We start from the raw sequence: 22,672 nt of genomic DNA, 5'->3' as shown, positions 1-22,672 counted from the left end.
CCACTCTCCTGAGACATGGAGGACATGGGTGGGTGGGGGCTGAGTCAAGAAGGCACCCCCCTTTCTGATGCGTGGGAATGCTGACATCCGAAGGTCATGGGCAAGGTCAGGGAGGTGCCTTCTGGACACAGAGGGTGGGGAAGTGGCCTCAGGTCAGCCCCTCTCAGGCACATGGTTGGCTGAGAAATGAGCATGGGTGACGCTCTCCTGTTCTGGGGCAGAGAGCAGGGAACGGAGGCTCTCTGTGCTTGGGGCAAGGCACATGTGCAGTAAGGGCAGCGTCAGTGACCCAGAGCCAGGCCTCATTGGCTTCTTTGGGTTTATCATCCCTCATTTTTTTTCATGATATTCCAGTAGGAGTTAATTTTTTTTTTCTTTTTTTTTTGTGGCAGGCTCAGCCTGCCCTGGGGGCCGGCCTGGCATGTGGTGCCAGGATCGAACTGTGATCCCTGCAATCCGTGTGGTTGCCTAAGCTTGCCTAAGCAGGTGCTTTAGACTGGTGAGCTATCTCACCCACCCCGGCTACTTTGGGTTTAAATAATGGGCAACTCAGTGACAGTCAGGGTCAGGAGTAGAGTGTGTGGTTCTGCGCAAGAGCTTTCACCCTCAGCTTGTGTGTGTGGGATGGAGTAGAGAAAGGCCAGCAACACTGGAACAGCCCTGGATTGATGGGGGCTCACTCAGGGGTTCAACTAGAGTTGGAGGAGATGAGGGGGCACTTCCTGCTCAGTTGCATCTCCGGAGCCGGTCACACCTGTGGCAGAGGGGCCGTCCAAGGCCACATAGAAACTGGGAGTATGGGGTTTGCCCAGGCAGAGGATGGTGATGCACTTGCCTTGCTCCACACGCGAACCAGCCCTGTATGTCCCATGCTGATTCCTGGGGGGAGTCTAGGGCACAGCAGGATGAGTCCCCCTAGCACAACCAAGTAGAGCTAATGCTTGCTGCATGAACGTTGCGTGGGCGGGGCTGCGGGCGTGCTCCCTGCTGTGAACGAGAGTGTGGCCCTCGCTCCGTGTAGCCTCCGCCAGTGGCTGCTGAGTAAACAGTGAGCTACGCGCATGGCCCAGCTGTTGTGCAAAAGATGTGCCTTTCTCAGGCACAAGAGTGCCTTGGGACAGCAGGAAGTCTGGCTGTCTGAGTGGCTTGTCCCTGTGACCTGGCCCTGGCCCTGCTTACTACCAAAGGGACAGAGGTGTCCTTGCACAGCACAGAGCACTGCCACTTTTTAATTTTTTTTATGTATTTGGTACAGGATCTCACTATGTAGCTCAGACTCCTAGTGATCCTCCTGTCTCAGCCTCCCCAGCACTGGGATTACAAGTATGTGCCATCTCCTGGTCTCAAAATATCTTAAATCTCTCTCTTTTTTTTTTTTTTTTTTTTCTTTTTGGTACCAGGGATTGAACTCAGGACCTTGTGCTTGCCAGGCAGGCACTTAGGCCGCTGCACTATCTCCCCAGTCCAGCACTGTCATTTCTGATGGCCTCCAAGGGGACCTGTCAGCCCGCACTCAGCCTGGCACTCACTGGCCAGCTTCCTGGGGACACTTCCTCGCACACAAGGGCATAGCCAAAGGGCAAGACAGATGCTTCAGCAGGGGACCCCAGTGGTGTAGACATCAGACCTCCTGACAGTGCCTCCGGTAGGCACAGAGACAGAAAGACACACACAGCACACAGGGAAAGCAGCTCCAGCCCCGTCTCTTGCTCTGGAAGCCCTGACCCCTTAGGACCCAGCCCACTGTCCCACTATGTCCTAGACACATGTCCCGGCATCCTGGCTCCCAGGGCTCAGCAGGGCAACAAGATGCAGGGCCCACGCCTAAATTTTCCCTTAGCTCCTGTCCATTAAGGTCAAGTGCTCCCTTTTGCCTCCTTAAAAAAGTAAATTTGTAACTGCAAGATTCAGACTTTCCTGAAGTTGGAGCTCTGGCTGCTACTGCTGAAAAGAATGCTGCTTATATTTTCAGACACTGGTCAGCTCAAGGATCCCAGGGGCTCTGAGACCTGGTCGGCTTGGGGTAGCTGCCCACCCACTGCCCTGCACCAGGCTCTGGATGCCCTTCCTCCTCGCCAGCCTCTGCAGGCCAAATACCAGTCCCTTCATTGCCCAGGTTAAGCCTGCCGAGCAGCACTGCAGGCTCCGCCTCCTGGGCTCTCTATGAGCTCCTGGAGCTGCCTCCCCTTCCCCAGCTCAGAGCAGCTGAGCATTGGGGCAGGCTGAAGTGACCACAGGCCTTCCTGGCTCATCTCCCACTGAACCTTCCCTGCTCAGCACCTCGGTCTACCTCTTCCAAGCCTAGCAATGCCCCTACTACCTCACCCCTCCTTAGAGGCGCTGTACTGGGCACACTAGTTGTCAATAATTTTTATTTTCTCTGCAGTGGAATCCATGAAAGCCAGAAGCAGTTGGGGCCATGGCTCACAAGGGGTCACGGTGCTAGCCCTGGGCCTGACTGATGGGCAATTAGTTAAAAAAAAAAAAAAAAAAAAAAGCAGAGCACAGAGAACCAGTCGCTTGCTGCAGACATCATTAACCTCTTGGGAATGGCAGAGATTGCAGGAGACCTCTTTCAAATAACTCTCTACCCACAAAGTACCCATCTGTATTGCCTGAGTACAGATGGTCACAGGGCCCAATCTCTCTTTGGACTTGAAGTGCTGCCGTCCAGCCTCGACATACAAGGCAGTAGGCTGTGGCAGGCTGTTTGCATTTTCTCTCTGCTGAGGGCGGGCCAGGCACGTCCTGCTGGTCCCAAGCTCTGACCCAGGAGGCCAGAGTCTGTAGCCAGTGAGGTTTTGCAGACACAGGGTCAGACCTGGAGGGCACACAACACCTTCCACGGAAGAGCTTCCCACACAGACACATGCACTCTGGCACCCATGTCAGGCTCACTGAGGAGGTTCTGTGGCTGATCTTTCTTCATGGCATGAATGAATGGCGTGGAGTGAACTTCACAGAGGAGGCAGAAGACACCTAGCAAGGGAGGTTCATGGGAGGGAGGTGGGTTTGCTGACTCCAAGCCACCTGCAGCATGTGGCCCCACAAGGACAACGCTGCTGAAGGCTGAGGCCAGTGGTCTCTTCCCTGAGTGGCAGGTGAGTCCTGGGCCACAGTAAACCATTGGTGCTGTGGCATGAACACCCAGGGTCCCCAAGGCAGCCCTGAGAGACAGCCTGGGAGTGCCTTATTCTTGCTTCACAGGAAACAGGCTGGAGAGGTAGAAGGCCAGTACCAGGGAGGCCATGTCCCCGACCCCAGGGAAGAGCTGCTTCTCTGCACAGCGCAGCTTCTCAGCTTGAGGAAGGACTTTGGGAGAAACTGGTGTGTAGAGGTGGGACATTTCTGCTGAGGACAGAAGCCCCTGTAGCGGGGCTAGAGCCCCAGGCCTCTCAGATTCTAGGGTTATTCCCAGGGACATCAGGGATGGGTGGGCCCAGCTGGGCAGCCAGTCCACCACTGTCTCAGGTGGCACCCCTCTTCTCAGTGGGCTCAGAGTGTCCAGGACCAGCCCCCTGCAGAGAGCAGAAGCAGCTGGACAGGAGGGAGGCTAGGAAGGGCACAGCCTGAGCTGATCCCCAATTCCCTGAGGCCACCTTCTTTCAGTCATTTCCAGGAGACAAGAGCTCTGAGGACCTTCCAGGAACTGAAACCCCATCTACAGTCCTCACCCCACTTCCTTGCGGTCATCCACCCCTCCAGAACCACTTATCAAAGGTAAGAGCCAGGTGCCCTCTGCCAGCCCTGGCCACAGTCCAAGGCAAAAGGTAGCTCCCATTTTAAAGCTGGTGGTCTCTCATCCAGCAGGGTGTGACACAGGCTCTGAGGCTGACACCTTTGCTTCTGAGATTTAAGCGACCTTCCTGCCTGAGGCTCGGCTGCTCGAGAGGATGCTGTATGAATAGTGTCCAGGCCCAGGGCTACCCGTGTGGACTCCGGGCCCTGCTTTTCTGCAGAGGTGAGCTGAGACATGATTAGTGAGTCTTCCTAGCTGGGACTTGAGGTAGAACCTTCCAGAAGAGCGCTGTGTCCCCCGCATCCTGGGAAAACACCCTTCTGGCCTGGTCACAGAGCTCTTCCAGTTCCTGTTGGTGTGTCCCCCTCCTGAGCCCCTGGCATCCGCTTTTCTCCCTGAGTGAGAAGTCGGCAGGACTTCCCTCGGTGGCAGCAGGCGTCAAGCCTCACTACTGCCCTGCTAGCGCCTGGATACACACATCAAAGGTGCCCTCCTGTCCCAGAGGCCCCGGATGACATCACACAGCATTGTCAGCACAGACAGTAGTGGCGGGGCTGGCCCGAGCGCCAACTTTTAAGTATGCACACACACGCACACCGGCCAATAACATTAAGTGTCATTTTAAAAAATGGGTTAAATAAGCAGCATCGCTGAGGATGGCAGTGCTGGGCTGATTACCCCTTATTTGCACGTCCTGGCGGTGGGAAGGCTTGGAGTCTAATGACTGAATTATCACCCTAATGCCTTTTGCTGGCTGGGAATAATCCTGGGGTAACAGCTGCCGCAGGGTTTTTGGCTGGTTTCCTCTAATTGCATCCAGATTAAGGGAGCTGCGTGAAGGAGGGCTTCTCTACCCCGCTCCCCACCCCCAGCAGGGTTTCTCCCACTGACACTACCAGGTCTGGCTTCCAAGACCCTAGCTGGTCTACAGGTGCAGATGTCTCCTGGACCTGTGTCGGCCCATGGGGTGGGGGGAGGGGCAGGGGTGGCACCTGGCAAGGATGCAGCTGGTGGGTCTGGGTCAGGTCTTAGGAACTGCCAGGGAGGAACCTGGGGAGGCTGAGACAGGAAAGATGCCACTCCACCTGCTCCCCTCCTTCATCTCATCCTCCAGATATGGCAGCCCAAAGGCTCAAGGTGTCAGGCTGCAGGGCGGGGAGGGCAGGACACTGTTCTTCCTCTCCAGCAAGGAGTGACATGGGGTAGCAGCAACAGTGGTGGAAGGAGATTGGAAGGGTCATCCTGGCTCTTACCTCTCATGAATTCTTAGGCTTTGTCTACTTGACACGAAGATGGGCCGCTACAGGAGAGGGGCCAGGCCCTAACCCCAGGATGCCAAGTCCAGCGACACGACTGCTTTAGCCACAGTGATGTTAGCAGGTGCAATGTCTGCAGGGCTTGGAAAGGCACAGCCCAGTAGGACTGGACAGCAGCAGCAGGGATGTGAGAGACCTACCCCCACCGGGGATGGACCTCCCTGGGACCCCACAGTCGGTGAGACCTCAACGCTGAGCAAGTCCAACGGAGATGAGACCCCCCCCCCCAGGACTGTGACCAGCACCTCTCTGTGTGTGAGCTAAGCGCACAGGGTTTCAGGCCACCAGGTTTAGGGGCTATTTGCTACAGCATATTATTGTGGGAAGGGGTAGCTGACAGTATACCTGTTTCCAGGGTCCAGCTCCCAGAGGTTGGGGCAGTACAGGCCTGGTTTGCTCTAGCTATTTTATCAGGATGTCAGGAGCCAACAACCCTCTTTTCAGAAGCAAAACAGATGAGAATCTCACCTCCCAGGGCCACTGCTGCAAGATCATTTCGGTCAGGTCAGCAGCTCAAGGTCAACACAGTAACTGGGCTTCTCAGTCCCACCCCCACCCCAGGGCTCCTGGACAGAGGGACCTGGGAATCTGAAGGTTCCTGAGGAGAGGACCAGGCTTATGAGAACAGAAAAGGGAGGGGCCGGTGACAGGGACTCCTCTCCTTCCTGTTGACAAACATCCTTTGAAAGTGGCACTGTCCAGCAGTGCCCACTCTTCCACGACAGAGCTGAGCACAGGAGGACCCTTTGCCCCTGGGTGACATCGGGAGAGGGCTCCAAGCACCCCACTCCCACTGCTTCAGGTGTGGCTTTCCATGTGTGGCTGAGAGAGCGCTCATCACAGGTCACAAGTGTGGCTTGTCCATCACTCTCTCCCAGAAGCAGCAAGTGCCAGCCTTTTGGAGGACAATGTGCTGGGAAGTCTCGTTCCCACCCAGAAGCTGAGAGCCCTGTGTGCTGCTATGTGACAGTGGCCCTTTGTGCCCAGCCACCTGAGAAGCTGACTGATGGGAAGGCCATGTTCAGGCAGAGGCTGCAGTCCCTGAGGGACATAGCCCAACCTTCCCAGCCAGCTCAGGTGTCTGGTCTTGGCTGGCTGGTCACTTAATATTACACACACACGCACACACACACACACACACACACACACACACACACGCATGCTTCAGCCCTTTTGGTCCCCAGTTGGCTGCTGTATATGGTAGGGCTGACCGTAAACAGCACCTCTGATCTTAGGTGAAGGTCCCAACCAAGGGGTATTATCTGGCCAATGGGGCCTGAGGCTCTGGCTCGTGGACAGGCACTTCTTTTCCCCCGTGGGCACAATGCTTACCCCGACCCAGTCCCCAGTATTAACACTGGTCCTGGCATCAGGAGACCTCTCCTGGCCACTCTGGCAGATGTCTCTCTCGTGCTGGCTCCTGGCAGAGTGTGGGGTGGACGTGGAAGTGCCCGGCTTGCTGGGATGTCACTGTGCCTGGGCAGAAGACCCTGTTTTTCTGCATCCCTTGGTGCTGGGGGTGAATAAGGCTTCCTTCTCTTATTCCTGCTTTTCCATTCCCTGGCAAAGAAGAACTCCTGGGTCACGCTAAGCCCACCGAACGTGGCTGGTACGAGGGCCCAGTGAGTGGCCTGCATCCAGAGGCACTCCTGCCCCCCAAGTTCCTGGAGCCAGCCTCTCTCTGGGCGACTGGTAGGCCCACTGCTGTCATTTCCCGACTCTATCATTACTGTGCAATGGTTCTCTTCATGCTGCCCAAAGGCATCTTTCTTACATTTTTACCATCCCTGTCCCTTCCACGCCCGTCCCCACCCCCTCCCACATGCTAGGACCTCTGGTGAGGCTCTTCACCCCTTGTCCTAGGCAGGCAGCAGCCTCTATCTGCGGAAACCAAAGCCTTCCCGAGATGCCTTTGGGCCCTTCTTGCCATCTTTTGGGGCTTTGGGTGAAGGCACCTCCACGGTGCCCCCATAAGGACAACTCTCAGAGCCGGGGTGCAGGCCGGTACACTCCACGGCGGGCATGTACCCACTGTCCCACATGCCTGTCCCACAGAGCTTGCACAGGTCATGCAGACCGCAGGGGATGCGTGGCAGGAGGCGGAATTGATACAGCAGACTCCTGGCCTACAAGGAGAGAGGACAGGGTCAGGGGGAGACGGTGGCCAGGTCCCCAGGGAGCAGCTGAAGGCAGCAGCAGCAGTGCTGACCAATGCTTGGGGCTCGGTCTGTGGATGGCTCAGGGCTCTCCTCACTGGCTTCCACTCAGTGACAGCACAAAGGTCCTGGGCCTGCAGTGGCCATGGCAAAGGGACCATGAAGCTTTCAGGAGATGTTCTAGGTGGCTCAACACAAGCTCCCAAATGGTCTCCCTGCAGGACTGCTTTGATTAGTGCTTCACCACTTGCCCAGGCCACTAGGAGGCTCTGGTGCCCCGTCCTGTCCAGCAGCCACCTTGGGCTACTGTGGGGTCTGTTTTGAGGTCCTGTGCAGAGAACCCCTCCTTACTGCCCCCATGGAACACAAGAGAACTCTAAGGAGCAGCACTTCCAGCCTGAATTTGGAAGTGGGGGAGGTCACAGATGTTACAGGCCCTTCCCTGTCCTGGCTAACCTGGCATGGGAAGCTGCCTCCCACCCTCAGGCCAAGACTCCTCCTCAGTCTCGCTAGCTCTGGGCTGGGAGTGCAGAGCTGTAGGATGGGCACCAGCCCAAGAATCTGGCCATGGAGGACCGAGTGCCAGGACAGGGTTCAGCAGGAGTGTAGGGACAGCCTCTTTGGGACACAACAAATCCTGAGGTGCGGCTGCAGACGTTGACTCCGAACCTCAGGCCAAAAGCGGGAGGGCAGGAGTGCAAGGCCTGCATTTGGGGTGGAGCTCTGAGGTGGGGGCCTTCATTCAGGGGTGGAGCCTGTGTGCATGGGGCGGGGCCTTATGTGGGGTTGGGGCTTCTGGGTGGGTGAGCCCACTTGCCTTCCTGAGCACCAGCTCTCCGTTCATGTGCATGGCCAGGTTTCCGAAGTGCAGGAGCATCTGGTCCGTGGCGAGCTGCTGCTCAATGACGTCATCCCCGTAGATGGTCACGATAGCCACACAGATGAAGAGGTGGAAGTAATCGGTCTGAGGGGAGAAGTAGAGCTCAGGCTGGCCTGGCTCACCCCTGACCCCACCTGGAGGAGTTCGGAGGTGCATAGCAAGGGTCTGGATCTGGGACCTAAGCTGAAGGGTCTTGTGGTCCTGCGCAGCTGCAGTGGCTTCACACCAAGCATCCCCATGAGCAGTGTGGCACCCACACCACACTGCTCTGAGTCCGGCTTGTAGAGTGCTGATACTGTTGTGGTCGGGTTTTTGGGGTGACTGTGATGGGTCAAGGAATACCCTCCCTCCAAGGCCTGGCCCGCATGTGGTGGTCAAGTGAAAACACACTCCTGGGGCACATCAGTGCCTGGCAGCCTGAGTGTGCCAGTCTGCCCTCCTGCCTGCATGCTGAGGCCCAGACTATGGCCTGTTACTAGGACTCTGGCAAGCAGACTGCAGCCGAACAGTTCCACAGTGTCCTCTCGGAGGGTGGACAGGACGGACAGGATCTCAGGGCTCTTCTCTTGTCAGAGGCTCAGGGAAGACTGCGGCCCTCCTTTGAGGCTGCCTTGCAGGACCTAGCGGGGGTCCTGGCCATGTGCGTGTGTGCACTCAGGTAGAGGAAGGATGAGCCTCAGGACGTCTGTCTCCTGCCATTTGCCACCCACCCGGACGCCGAGTCCCCAGTCAGGCCGGAAGAATGCTCACTTTGAGCCAAGGCTAGGGGTGACCAACTCCCCAAGCTGCCCAGCTGCTCCCCCAGAACTGATCTGGAAAGGTCTTGTTTTGGCTCAGCCTAGCCCTGTGGCAGCGGGGAGAACTCTGGCTGGGGTGAATGCCGGGATCCTCCTGGAAGAACGTGGGGGAAGAAGGTGGGGCATTCGTGCTGCCTGTGTCCACGGCACACATGCAGGTGGGAAAGGCAGCCCACACCCCAGCCAGGGCTAGGAGCTGTGGCAGGCTGTGATGAATGAACGGGTATCACAGGGGCCTGTGCTACACTGCTTAAGATATACCCGCCTGGCGACACCGCGCAGGGTGGGGAATGCCCATCTCCTCTGCAGAGTGGATGAGGTGGGCGACTGCACCTCTGCAAGGCCCAGTGCAGGAGCTGCAGCCGCTGCGCTCAGGTGAGAGAGGCCTCCCTTCCAGATTGCATCCCTGCTATTGTTTTTTAAAGGCTGACAGATCCAAAGAGACCTGCCTATCCTCTCCCATCGACAACCGGTGCCTGATGTGGTGTTAAAGCCGTGTGACAGAGAGCGCCCTGCACTGGGAAGGAAATCAGTGGAGGAGACACGGTGAAGGGTGAGTGGAAGCTGGCACCACCGACCAGGTCTCTCTGGAGGGGCTGCCTGGGAGGACGGACAGCACTGGGCACTTTTCTGAGAATGAGGAAGAGAGGCTGCGCGGGATCTTGGTGTACCACAGAGCAGTCCCAGGGGTGCAGGCTGGGTGAGCTGGCCCTCACACATGGGCACTGGCACCCCGGCCACTGTGGCCTCAGGGCTGGCTGATGTCTCTCCCACTGATTGGTTGTGACAGGAGGGAGCTCAGCCCCGAATGCAGTAATGAGCACCGTCAGTGGGCAATCTGCATCGATTTCAGTGACTGGGGAGGCAAGGGCTGAGGCCAGCCACAGGGGACCACACAGCACTTGCTGTGAGGGCCTGACTGTTGGTGGCATGTGGCAGGGACAGGAGGCCCCAGAAGAAAGTCTGGGGGGAGGCTGGGGTGGCCTCCCTGCTCACCTGGTAGTGGGCCCAGCAGGCCTCCCAGATGCGCAGGGCCTCGGCCTCAGGGAACTCCCGCTTGAAGCACAGCAGCAGCCAGCGGTGGCAGAAGAGCATCTGCAAGCCGTCCTCACCCAGCGACACCAGGTGCTGGTAGAAGCGCAGGTGTGTCAGCCGCAGCAGCTCCCGCAGGTAGAGCTGGGGGAGGCCAGGAGGGTCAGCCCACCTGCAGCCCTGCCTTGGCCTGGGCCCACTCCTCCACCCCAGCCTTTAAAAGTACACACAGGGGGTCACTGCCCACTTATCCATTCCACCCCTGGGAAGCTTGCTCAGACCAGTCTTTAGTTTGACCCCGGTTTAATCCCTGGGAGACCTCAGTTGATCTGAGACACGTCACCCCTTTTCTTAAATGCTGGTGCATACATTGGGGACACAGGCTCAAGGTGGAGAGCAGCTGTCTCTCTACAGGACTGACATTAAGCCACCATGCTAAAGTCACCCATTTGGTTATAACACGTGTTTTGTAAGGGTGTTCAATGTCTGATAGGGTATTGTCCGTGAGTGATACCGTAAACTCTGGGATACAGTGTTATATTTCTTTGTTTAATAATTTCTAGGGCCAGGGAGATGGCTCAGTGGAATAAACGCTTCCCTGACAAGCACAAGGGCCTGAGTTCCATCCCCAGTTCTGAAAAAAAAAAAAAAAATCTAATTTTTTTTTTGTATTTGTATTTTAGGTAAGGGTCTACAGGGTGTTCAGGGTCTCACTAGTAGATCAGATCGTAGTGATCGGCCTGTTTATAGCCTCCCAAGAGCTGGGATTACAGGTGAACTCGACCACCAGCCTCAGTCTCAACTGCCATCTCAGTGCGCCCTGGGGGCAGAGATGACACAGCAGGCCCGGGAATCGAACCTAGTAATTTCTAAATTGTAACTAAAATAAATTGAAAATTATTTAATACACATAAAAAATAAATACAATTTGAAGTGTTCTAAGTTTTTTTTTCACATTTTATCACACACTAGTGAGAAGGTATCCCTTGAGTAGGTGCAAGCTCCACTGTCAACATTTGGGCCAAGACCTCCTGAGGATTAAGACTCCTGAATGTTGGGCCACAGCAAGGACAGTGGGGCACCTACCCTTGTGGCCCATGGGCTGGCTTGAGGGGACACCATCCAGCCCCTCAGGGCTCTTCCTAACACCCACCCCTCCTGGAGAGGGGAGCAGACCCTGCAGGGGAGCCTGCCCCACCCCTTTCCTCTCCCTGCCACTATCCTTCATCTCCAAGGGCTGATTCAGAGCAGACAGGGGATGGGCCAAGGCCCCAGGACGCTGGATTCCTCGTGAAAGGCCACTCCCCCTGTGACGTAGGGCAAGATCAGAGCTATTTTGGCCCAGGCTGCTGACTTCACCAATGCCCTTGGAGAAATCAATCTTTGCCAGCTAACGACTCATGGGGCCCAGAACGTCAAGAATGGTGAATGGCATCAGACCTCATAATTGCCTCCCCGGGTACCGTGGAAACCTGACGTCACAGGGATGCAGGATGATTTGTTTGGAGCGTGAGTAGAAACAGGCTGGGGCGGGGGAGGTCAGATATTCTCGAATCAGAGCTGAAGGGTCTCAGCAGCCCTCATGCCCCTCCCTGCACAAGTGGCCCTTTGTTGCCTGGGAGACAGTGGCTAGGACTGCAGGGGCCCAGGAGCTGTGTTCAACCGTCCTTCCTGCCAGGCCCCTGTCTACGCTCAGTGCCTCAAGCAGGGAGGGTCAAGGTCGTAAGGCCGTGATGGCTGAGCTGCTGATTCCCCACCAGGCTCCTCACTGCTTCAGCTCTGAGTCCTCTTTGTTGTATGCGCTGCAATCCCATCTCTTGTGCTTACCTGCAGGACCAACTCCTCGGCCCCCTGGGTCTGCCGGGGCTTCACGGAGCCCGCATCCCTGCTTAGCGAAGTCTTGGTGGCACTTGGGGCCAGACCCCACAGTGGACACGGCCTCAGCCTAGGGGACCTGGAGCTCCTGCAGTCCTCCTGTGTCTGTATCACACTTTCTGTCACCTTTACCTCCAGAGGGCTCAGCCTCCTCCGCTCACACTGACAGCTTCCAGGCTGAGCTTTCCCTTGGCCTGGGAGCAAGACCACAGTCCAGAGCCTGACAGGGGCACCTGGCAGGTGCATGCACACACAGGCGACGTGCAGTGAGTACAGAGCACAAGCGCCTTGGCCCCGCTGGCCCAGACTGGCTCGTTCCTTCTCCCACCATTTGGTGTTGTCTGAGCTATGTAGGGGTCTGCCCAGAAGGGTGGCGGCTAGACCCCTTTGACCTTTGCAAAGGTTAAGGACTTGAGAACTGCTGTTGGCCTCAGGGTGGCATTAGGAGCCTCAGCCGTGTTGGCTCTGCAGCCCAGACACACTGAGAGCCCCTTTCACACAGCACAGGTGTGATGCGGCCTTCCTGTCCTTGCCTTTCTGGACTGAACCATCAGGTGCATGAAGGTAGAAGGCCACCACCAAGGAGACCTGCACAGAAAAGGGAGCCATCCCCTCCTGCCACACTGAGGGACCCTGCTCCCTCCTGGGAAGCTAAATATATCTCACCAGCAACCTCATACCTAGGCTTTCTGCTGCTGCTGACTGGTGACAACACCACACATCACCAAGGAGACCCCTGGCAAAGAGACGATGGTGGTGTGCCCCCTCTTGTGGTGCTGCCCAGTATGTGTGTGCACAGGCACACACACACGCACGCACACACGCACACACACATTCATGCACACACGTGCATGCGTGCTGAGCCTGGGTGCTCACCAGCTGTTTCTCCATGTCCTCGTCCCGGGGAGAGCTGATAAAGATCGTGTTCTGCATCAAGCCAACAAAGCACCAGAAGGTGTCAGACTCGTCCAGGACCTCGGCTAGGATGGGTGCCACCAGATCTGACATGCCCTGGGAGTAGCCGATGGTCGGGTTGTACACGGCGTAGTTCAGCAGGATCCTCCTGCGAGGCGGCAGGGAGGGCAGAGGAGGGCTGACCTGGCCGCTCTGGCTGCCTTCTCTGGGGCCTGCTGTCCAGGCCTTCCTTCTCACCATCTGGGGAAGGCAGCACCTGCTTGTGGGCCCTGCCAGCTCTGTGACTATCACAAGATCCAAGCTTTGGATCAAGACAAACAGGCCCTCGCTTTGCTGAAGGTAATGGCCTGCAATTAGCTGCTCGCCAGGCCCAGAGCCCTGCGCAGGGATAAGGAGCAATGTGGGTCTGATTTTCTTAATGGTCGACTGCTTGTGACAAAGGGTGGGCTGGCAGGGACATTTTTATGGGCTGTTAATTTTGTGCAATTATTTGCCAGGCTGCGGCAAAATGTCAAAGATGCCAGCCTCTGGCTCTGTGTGGCTTTGTCACAGGAGCGACCACCCATCAGGAGGTGGAGGACAGACTAATGGGTGCCAGGGTGGTGGTGGTGGTGCTGCCGCTGGGACCCTTGCACAGCACCTTGTGGCTGCCCTGGGAAGCAGTGGCCGGGAGAGTCCTGACTGTATGAGCTTGCAAGAGGGAGCTTGGAAGAGACATTGCAGAAAGCCGCTGCTGCACTGGCTGCAGGTGAGGAAGGACCGGATGTGCCGGCCCTGTCTGGCCCTAGGGGTACCTCATGCTCTCCACGTTGGGATTGTCTTCCCCTCGGAAGAACTGGTTGCTTCGATCTGTGCGGACCACATCTTTGTCCACGGTGAACTGCACGTTCCGCCAGAAAGCTCTGTGCTCCTCAGGTGACATGGCGAGCCTGGCAGGGAGAGAGCTGCCTTGTGGTCCAGCATTCAGTGCTGGGGGTGAGTACCGCATGGAGGGGTGGGGCGGACCTTTCAGCTTCCAAAGACTGCGGATTCAAGGTTGCCCACGCTAACTCATCGACACAGTTCCTAGAGCCCTAACACAGTACACCAATTGCGCGGGAGCGGCAGCCAGCCTCGGCCTTGGGAAGCAGAACCCAGCGCGGTCCCTGGGGAGCGGTGCCCAGGTGGGACACAGACTCCAACTTTCTTGGCCCTGCCCTACTCCCAGCCCAGCCTGCAGCTGGGGGGTGTCAGTGCCTAGTTAAGCCTCTTGAAGAAGGGTTCTCAAACTGACATGTGAGCTGAGGAGCCCCCGCCGAGGACCCGAGCGTGTGGCATAATGACTGCACTTAGCCCACCCGATCGCTCGCACTCCTGGGAGACCCATTCTCAGAAGAAGCCATGGGTCACAAAACATATTATTGATGCTGAATTGCACTTCCAATTGCCCTTTCAAGGCCATTTTCCTCTGAGGTGCAGTGGGGTGGGCCGGTGCCCAGTACCTCTTCTGTTGGATCTCCTCGTATTCCTTTCGCTTCTGCACCCGAAGTGCCTCCCGCTCCTCCGATGTGGACTTGGGGCTGTAATAGCGCAGCAGGAAGGGCCAGACCTCCCCCCGGATTGACACGTCAATGCCGCCAAAGAAAATGGCCTGGAGGAAGCGGCAAAAGTTGGGGAGGGGGATAGAACAGGGCAGCTCAAAGAACCCCAAATCCTTAGAGATGTGTTTTGGTGGCTTCGGAGCGCCTTGATTCAGACCCCGGCAATTTGCACATGTTTACAAGGGGAAAGCACCGGCCCTCCATTCCCATACAGGACACAAACCGGCTCATTTCAATGTCAAAGGCCCCCTGGGGTGGCGCTCCGATTAACGTGTCGTTCTCACATCATGGCCTAATCCCTGGTTTTGGAAATGCTGCTCTGCACTTCTGCAGCCCCTTCTGTGCAGGCTGACTCAGGACCCCCAAGCCCACTCTGGGGCTGTATGCAAGGCAGCTGCTTTGATCACTTCATCAGTGAGTGCATGCTGAACCTCACACCAGGAACGAGACCCTCCCGAGCCAGCGGCCCTGGTTGCCTGGCCCTCCTTCCCTCCAGATGTCTGTCCCCGCAAGGGTTCCAGCGAGGCCGGCCAGCTGGGCCCGGCCTTACCTTTCGCAGCTTGTACTCCTCCTCCACCTGGCCCAGCTCATTCAGGTGGCTGAGCCAGGTGGAGACGTCCAGCCTGCGGTAGGAGCTCTCCTCGGGGTGTGTCTCCGAGGACGGCAGCTTGGGCCGTCGGATGGAGAACTGCATGCACGTCCGTTCATCTGCAGCCTGCTGGATGGGAGGGAAACTGGGCAAAGATAAGTATCTCCAATGCCGGGCTCTGGCAGCCGGCGACGCTGTTCCCAGGATTTACAAGGCTCTCTCTCTTTAGAGAGGAGGGGCAACCGCTGCCCCCTGCATACAAACCCTAAATGGCAAGTGTAATTAGACGCAATTAAAATGAAAATACCTCCATCCTAAAATCGCTTCCCTTTGCTGCTCCCACTCTGAACGCCGCCCCCTACTCTCTCCAAGCCCAGCCGCAAAAAAAACGGAATGAATGCCCCGTACGGCCTAACTTCCCTCTGCCAGGAGGGCCTGCAATAAATTACACGTGATTGGCCACATACAAAGGGATCGCTGTTCTGCGAGTGGGGAGCCAGCCTGTCAGATTGTCTCCGAGAGCAGTCACGAATCCAGGGCAAGACTGCAGCTGACATTTAATTCAAAAATCAAAGGTTGTTCAGTGTAGGGGGGAGACGCCATGCTACTGTAATAAGGGAAGCCAGCAGGAGGCTCTGTGGGAAGGATGGGGCTTTAAAGTCAGCCCCGTTTCTAATAAGCACATACAGTATCTTAAACAGATAATTAAAGAGCTCTTATTACATTTGTATGTAGATTGAGCAAAATATGGCAGGAAGCCTTGTCAAAACATGATTTTTTAAGTGCAAAGCACTGACTTTCAAAAAGCCCTGGGCACAAGTCTCCCACCCCAAGTGCTTTGCTGTCAGCACCCTCAGGCCACAGACAGCTGAAAACCACAGGGGTCACTGCACAACCCCACAGATGGACATGGGGATCCCTGACACAGGCTAGGGAGGAGGATGTGCTGGGAGGGCGCCAGCCCCATGGGGACGGTCCAGTGGGTCATCTGCTGGTGGATGTCCTGGGGCTTCCTGCAGCTCTGCCCCGACTGCAGGTCTGGGGTGTGGGTGGGGTCAGGGTTGTCGGGCTACCTGGTCTTGCAGGTGCGTCTCGGCACAGAACTTCCATTGCTGGAACACCTCACACAGCTTGTCCAGGCCGCCATGGTGGAAGTGGAAGACTTTGTACTGGCTTTCTCGGCTGGCAACCACCAGTTGGCCGCTGGTGCAGGCCTCATCGCTGAGGCCAAGGGGGTAGGCAGGGAGGGTGCAAACAGGGGCTTTTACTTCCAAGTGTAATCACAGTCTGTCCCAGGGGAGCCGGCTGCACTGAGAGAGGGCTGACTCATGCCCAGCAGCGCCTTTGCTACAGAGCTCCCTCCTGGGGTCCCTCTCCCATGACCTCCCAGAGCTGCCTTCTCCTGCCACTCTCTGCCTGGCCACATCACCCTTTCCCATCCAAGGGGTGGACACTGACCAAGTGCCGGAGTTGGCTGAAAGTTGATTTGGAACCTGGTAGGGCAGGCGCCCATAGAAGCCCCTGGGGGCAGACCTGCTGCACCACCGTGGCTGGCGGTGGGGAAAATTCCCAGGGAAACTAAGCATCCATCAGAGGGTACCATCTGCTCAACCCTGGCAGCCTTGAGACACAAGGTCGGAACACGGCTCTGGACTGGGAGCCTCCTCCAGGGACAGGTCAGCTGCTTCTGCATACATGCAGCCCTTGTTGGTTCTTCCCGGAGCCAGAGCCCTGGCAGCCCTCTGGGACAGAACCACTGGGGTCCCAGAAGGGAAGCGGACATTCAGAAACGGCAGTCAGATGCAGGAAGCACCCCTAGGCCCACAGATGTCCAGGGAAGGCAGAATTTTGCTCTCACCTGAAGAAAAGGCGCAGGGAGCGCATGTGCCCCAGGTCCACGCGGAACACACCACAGATCTGCTCCAGTGCATAGCCCCGTTGCGACTCTTCCCAGCGTGGGTTCTGCAGGGGCCCGGTGCCCTCTGGGAACCTCAAGTTGGCATCAGAACTACAGGGGGAGCTGGCAGAGTAGGTCGTATGAGGGCCACAGGTTTCCCCACCTGGGCCTGGGCTAAGCAATTTTCATGTGCTTTTATTGCATATAATCCTCATGATAACCCCATGAGATGTACAGTAACATCACCCCAACGTATAGAAGCGGAGGCTGAAGCCTGGAGAGGTTAAGCGACTTTTCCCAAGGCTGAACAGCTAACTGGTGGAGGAGCAGAGACCTGAACCCACACTTTGTCCTCAAAGCTTGAGAACAAAGCTGGGTTCCTGCAGTCTACTTCACAGCCTGAATTCGCAGTACAGTCTACCCTGATCCCTTCTAATGTTCCGTGAATTTGGTCGCATTCCTGATGGCAAAGTATTTTATTACTCGGGTTCAGCCACACCACAGGTTAAATTCCATCTCCTGAGATTCAACAATAGCATCCAGAGAATACCAGAGCCATGGGCAGAGCTGGCTCAGACCCCATGAGGGTCAGGCTGCCTTCTCTTGAGCTGGCTCTTTAGCTGGAGCTCAGCACACAGACAGGCCCTTCCCAGGACCAGGATGGCTTCCAGACCGAGCCCCTCACACTCAGCCTTTCTTATCCAGGTTCTTCGCTGCTCCAAGAACAACCTGGGCCTGGTGGGTGGGGCGTGCTTCTCAGCACCTGTGGGAGGCAGCAGGCCAGCCAGGCCCACCCACTTCCAGGGGCACAGGGGTTCTCCAAGCAGAGATGTGGAGCACCTGGGTAGCTGCACTCCAAGGCAAGTGAGGTCCCCAAAGGCTGAAATTTGCAGTGTCCCATTCAGTGGACCTTGGCCAGCCAGCACTGTGACATCACTGTTCATAGAACCAGCCAGTCCACAGATCCACCTCTGCTTCGCCCGCACAGCCCTCATAAGGGTCTTACAGAAGGGAACATGGAAGCCGAGGTGGCGGCCTTGCTCCACCCTGTGCTTCTCACTGCAGTGCACCCCAGGGTGGCCCTCCAGGCCCTGCTCACTCTGTGGGGAGGCTGAGGTTTCCAGAAGCAGATGCAAGGCAGGCTGCCCATGTGGAGTCCTGGGCAGAAGGTCCCTGTTCATCACTGGAGGGGAATGGGCCAATTCCCGGCCTGGAAAGGATGCCGGCGAGAGGGATACCATACACCTTCTCCCGGAGACTTGCCTCCAGGCAGAAGTCTTCTTAAACCCCTTCCAACTCCCTGGGGGGAAATTATTTCTGTCATTTAATTGACTGATTCATTAGGCCAGACTATGCTTGGGACCTCCTGCCAGAGCCCATGGGCTTGAACTAGAAAAAGAGGATGGAGGCCGTGTCTTGGATCATGTGGCCATGTTAGCAGATGCCACCCATAGGGTGTGAAGGACTCTCCCCCAGGCTTACTGCTGCGGGCCAGGGGCTGCTACCTCTGCTGCTCCCAGCACCAGGCTTGACATATAACACACAGGCATCAAGCCTCAGGCCTGGGAAGAAAATGTAAGATGTCTTGGAATATAAAAATCATAAGGAAAAAAAAAAAAAAAAGAAACTTCAAAGGAAATAGAGACCAGGAACATTGAAAAATTTACTTATTTAGTTGGTTTGTAAAATTATTCTGTGCAGAGCATTAAAATTAAAAGGATAAAAAAAATTAAAAGAATGGCTTATTCAGGCAATAACTCTCAAGTTGCTATTAAGTTAAAAATGCTTTATACGTGGGCTGAGGAGATATCTTGGCAGTCTAAACACCTGCCTGGTAAGTGCAGGGATCCGGGTCTGGTACCATATCCCCTGCTGGCCACCGAAACCGGGTGTGGTGGTGCACACCTGTAATCCCTGCACTAGGGAGGCTGAGATAGGAGGATCACTAGGAGTCGAAGCTCCATAGAGAGGCCCTATACCAAATAAATAAATATATTTTTAAATGTAGTTAGTATAGGATCTACAGGGTCTCACTACAGATCGGACTTGTAGTGATCCTCGTTTTCAGCCTCCCAAGTGCTGGAATTACAGGCATGCACCACCATGCCCAGTCTCAGTTGCCATCTCAGCATGCCCCAGAGGTGGAACTGGCAAGGCATGCTGGGGATGGATCCCTGGCTCTGATGAGCTATCTGTCTGGCCCAATAAATCTTTCTAAAAAATCTATTTAAAATGCTTTATACAGTGTGCCGTGCTGGCACCTAGGGCGCGCTGAGACAGCGATGGAGACTGGGCGTGGTAGCGCGCCTGTAATCCCAGCACTTGGGAGGCTGAAAACAGGAGAATCACTATGAGTCCAGTCTACGTAGTGAGACCCTGTAGACACTGTCCTAAATATAGAAAAAAAGATGCTTTATGGAGAGAACTGGAAGATGCTAAGTTTTAAGAAATGGCATTTCTTAGTTTCTATCATTTTCTAAAGATTGCCAAAATACAAAAGCAGAAATGAGAGAAGCCAGCAGGACTTCCACAACACCTAGAACACGAGTCCTTTCTCCATCCAGAAAAACATGCCGGTCAGCCATTAGGCTGCGACTAAGAGATGACTCATATTCTCCGCAGCCCTCCCAGTCCCATAAGAGTGACATTTGTCTCCCACCCATGAAATGCGGGCAGGCCTTGCTTTGCCCAAGAGAATGTGGTGTAACTGTTGCTATGTACGTTCTGGGTCCTCGAGAGGCCTGCTGGCTTCTGCAGGGTCCTCCAGTACAGCCCAGGCAGGAAAGACAAGAGACCACCGAGGTAAAAGAAAGGGAAGGAAAGGCCTTTGTTGCCACTGAGGAGGACACAGAGAAGATAGATGGCAGGGAGATGGGGGGAATCCTCTGACCTGAGACAGGAAGGCTGAGACTTTATGGGCTTTTCATCGGGGTGGAGTTTGAGGGGAGTTCAGGGACACACAAGGAGCTGATTGGGGGTTCCCTTGTACTTGTGGGAAAGGTATCCGGGACTAGGGTGGGGAGGAAGGAGGACGTGGTCACTGGAAAGATACACTGTTGTTTTGGGGATTCAGCCATGTTGAATCGGGGCCATGATAATTTAGCAGTTTGTACTCCGGCCGGAACCTATCAATCAGGAGCAGGGGACACTCAGCTGCAGGTCAGCATCACTGCCTGGCCACATGTAAACAGGGGCCATTTCAAACCTCCAGCCAGTGATGTCCCAGTGGTTGTAGCCTCCTGAGGCAGCCTCAAGGGGCCTAGCAGAATAGCCCTAGGTGAGCCTGACCGAGTCAGATAGCTGTGAGCAAGGCAAAGATGGCTTTTTAATGCAAGATGGGGTGGTTTGTTATGCAGCAGTAGATAACTGATACACATAGGAAGGGTCTGGCTTTTGGAAAACCTTGAGAGAAAAGGAAGGAATTTCCAGGCACAATGAGTTGTGATTCCCAAGGTGAAAGAGACACAGGCTAGAAGTTAACATTATTTAAGATCTCTCAACCTCTAACTTTGCTCTTGTTTTTCTTTGGAGTCTGCTGAAGGAAAAGTCAATGAAGCCCCAGCTGTAGACTTTAGCACAGTGTGACTTAATGAATCAATCAATTAATTGATGCAAATAATTCTCCCCCAAGGAACTGTGAAAGGGTTCAAGCAGAATTCTGCCTGGAGGCAAGTTGCTAGGGGATGGGGTGTGGTAGCCACCTCTCTCTGGGACTCCTTCCTGGTTTGGAATCAGCCCTCCATCCATGGGACCAGTAGGGTCCTTCTGCCAGGGACCCCCCACAGCGAGCCTCTGTCTTTTATCTGGTGTCTGGAAAGCTCACCCATGGGTGTGCCAGGAGGAGGGTATGGATTTCAGAGGATTGGGCTAGGGGGTCTGATGTGGTGGGACGGGACAGGAGGGGAAGCCTGGAAGTAACCTCACCCTTTGGTGACCTCTCATAGCCGTCAAAGTGAGAAGCAACCAAGACGTTCTTTGGTAGGCAGTGGAGAGACGACAAGCTGTTGTGCATCCAGACAGCGGAGCAGCATTCAGTGCCCACAAGAGGAGAGCTAGCAGCCACGAGAAGACACGGGGAAGCTTAGCGACTAACCACGAAGCGAAGGAGGCCCGTCTGAGAAGGCTGCTTACCGCATGATTCCAGCTACCTGTCACGCCCGAAAAGGTAAACTATAGAGAGAGTGAAAAGGTCAGTGGTTCCAGGGTATGAGGAAAGAAGCCAGGGAGGCAGAGCCTGGGGGAGTTTAAGGTATTAAAGTGACTTTGTGTGACGCCACGATGGTGGGATTGTATCACTCATTATACTTTGTCCCAAGCCAGAGAACACCCAACAGCAAGTGTGAACCACAGGCTTCGAGTGGTAAAGATGGGCCGAAGGAGGCCCACTGGGGACACAGCACCATCCTGGTGGGGTACATGCTGGGGGCGTGGGCACAGCTGGGCCCGGGAGCACGCGCGAAATCTCTGCGCGCCCCGCTCAGCTATGCTGTAAACCTACAGCTGCTCTATCAAAACAACAATGAAGAAAAACAAAAGGCCCAAGAACTGGGATATATACTGTATGTGATAAAGATTAATAACTTTGATATATCTAAAAAAACATACAAATAAAATTTTAAAACAAGAATGCCCAACAGAAAACTGGCAAGAGGTAAAGAAAATAATTTATTAGAGAGAATAAATATAAATGGCCAATAAAATGTTCATGCTCAGAGCAGTACAGTAAATGCAACTAGAACCAAGATATCATATCAAGGAATGTTTTTAAAGTTAGGAACAATTTAAAATTATAAAATTTGGGGACCGGGGCGATAGGTCAATGGCTTGAGCACCTGCCTGGCAAGCACAAAATCCTGAGTTCGATCCCCAGAACCATAAATAAATAAATAAGTGGAATTATAAAACTTGGTACGGGCTAGGATGTGAAGAAACAGACAGGCTAACCCAGCTTGGAAGGATATAAACTGGCCCAGTGTCTCTGAATGAAAATCTGGAAACAGAATGAAAAAGGCTTAAAAATATTTATTCATTTGACCCTTATTATTATTATTTTTAATGTGTTTGGTTGCTGCAGGGTCTCAGTACACAGCTCGGACTCATAGTGATCCTCCTGCTTTTAGCCTCCCCAGTTCTGGGATTACAGGCGTATGCCACCGTGCTCTGACTCTCGCCTGTTCAGCCCATCCTGGAGGCAGGGCTGGCATGGCATGTGGTGCGAGGGATCGAACCAGGGGCCCTGTGCTTATCTAAGCTTGCCTAAGCAGGTGCTTTAGGCCACTGAGCTATTTCAACCTTTAGGCTGCTGAGCTATCTCACCAGCCCTTGACCCTTATTTTTATTTCTAGGAATGAATCCTAAGAAAAAAGACAGAGATGTTCATAAAAACTACATTTGTAAACAGATGCAGGAAATGCACTTGACATCTAATGTGCATTTATAATAAAAACAAGGAACAGAAGGGAATCTTCTCTAATTGATAAAGAACACATAGTCTACCGCTAACACTAAATTAAGTGGGAGGGGGCCGGGGAGATGGCTCAGTGGAATAAGCGCTTCCCTGGTAAGCACAAGGGCCTGAGTTCAATCCCTGGTTCCGCAAAAATAAATAAATAAATAAATAAATTAAGTGGGAAACATTGAACTGTTTTGGAGGCCCCGCTTCACTGCTGATCTGGGAACCTGGTCTTACATGAGCCAAGAGGAGAGAGACTCATAAAGTTTGGAAAAGAAAAAATAAAACTACTTTTGTGGCTAATATGATATTTTTACATGAAGAAAGCCCCAGGGAGGGGCTGGAGAGATGGCTCAGTGGTCTAAAGCACCTACTTGGAACAAACTAAGCTAAGCAAAGCACAGGGACCACGGTTCGATCCCCCAGCACCACATGCCAGCCAGC

At 54.9% G+C, this 22,672-nt stretch overlaps 1 protein-coding gene across 8 annotated transcripts in view; it reads right to left on the bottom strand.

Annotated features, from left to right (window-relative positions):
* Positions 1-1,719: 1,719 nt before the first annotated feature.
* Tbc1d16 (TBC1 domain family member 16) overlaps positions 1,720-22,672 on the bottom strand; it is an 85,761-nt gene continuing 64,808 nt past the window's right edge. Inside the window, exons 4-13 of one of the 8 annotated variants that reach the window (XR_002817670.1) lie at positions 16,738-16,899; positions 15,953-16,100; positions 14,841-15,008; positions 14,192-14,340; positions 13,505-13,639; positions 12,672-12,858; positions 9,885-10,064; positions 8,029-8,175; positions 4,993-7,181; positions 1,720-4,884 (exon numbers count right to left, since the gene is read on the bottom strand). Coding sequence is in view for 5 of the 8 variants with exons in the window: in XM_004639512.2 (XP_004639569.1) it covers positions 6,933-7,181; positions 8,029-8,175; positions 9,885-10,064; positions 12,672-12,858; positions 13,505-13,639; positions 14,192-14,340; positions 14,841-15,008; positions 15,953-16,100; positions 16,738-16,899 (1,525 nt within the window). In the remaining 3 variants the exon portion in view is untranslated. Of the gene's footprint in view, positions 7,182-8,028; positions 8,176-9,884; positions 10,065-12,671; positions 12,859-13,504; positions 13,640-14,191; positions 14,341-14,840; positions 15,025-15,952; positions 16,101-16,412; positions 16,554-16,737; positions 16,900-22,672 lie in introns of those variants that run through there. The other 7 variants (XR_002817671.1, XR_002817669.1, XM_004639512.2 and 4 more) reach the window with 7 other exon arrangements.

Source organism: Octodon degus, unplaced genomic scaffold (genome assembly GCF_000260255.1).
Source record: "Octodon degus isolate 3935 unplaced genomic scaffold, OctDeg1.0 scaffold00112, whole genome shotgun sequence".
Classification (NCBI taxonomy): Eukaryota; Metazoa; Chordata; class Mammalia; order Rodentia; family Octodontidae; genus Octodon; species Octodon degus.
This window is presented reverse-complemented; position numbering and strand designations above follow the sequence as displayed.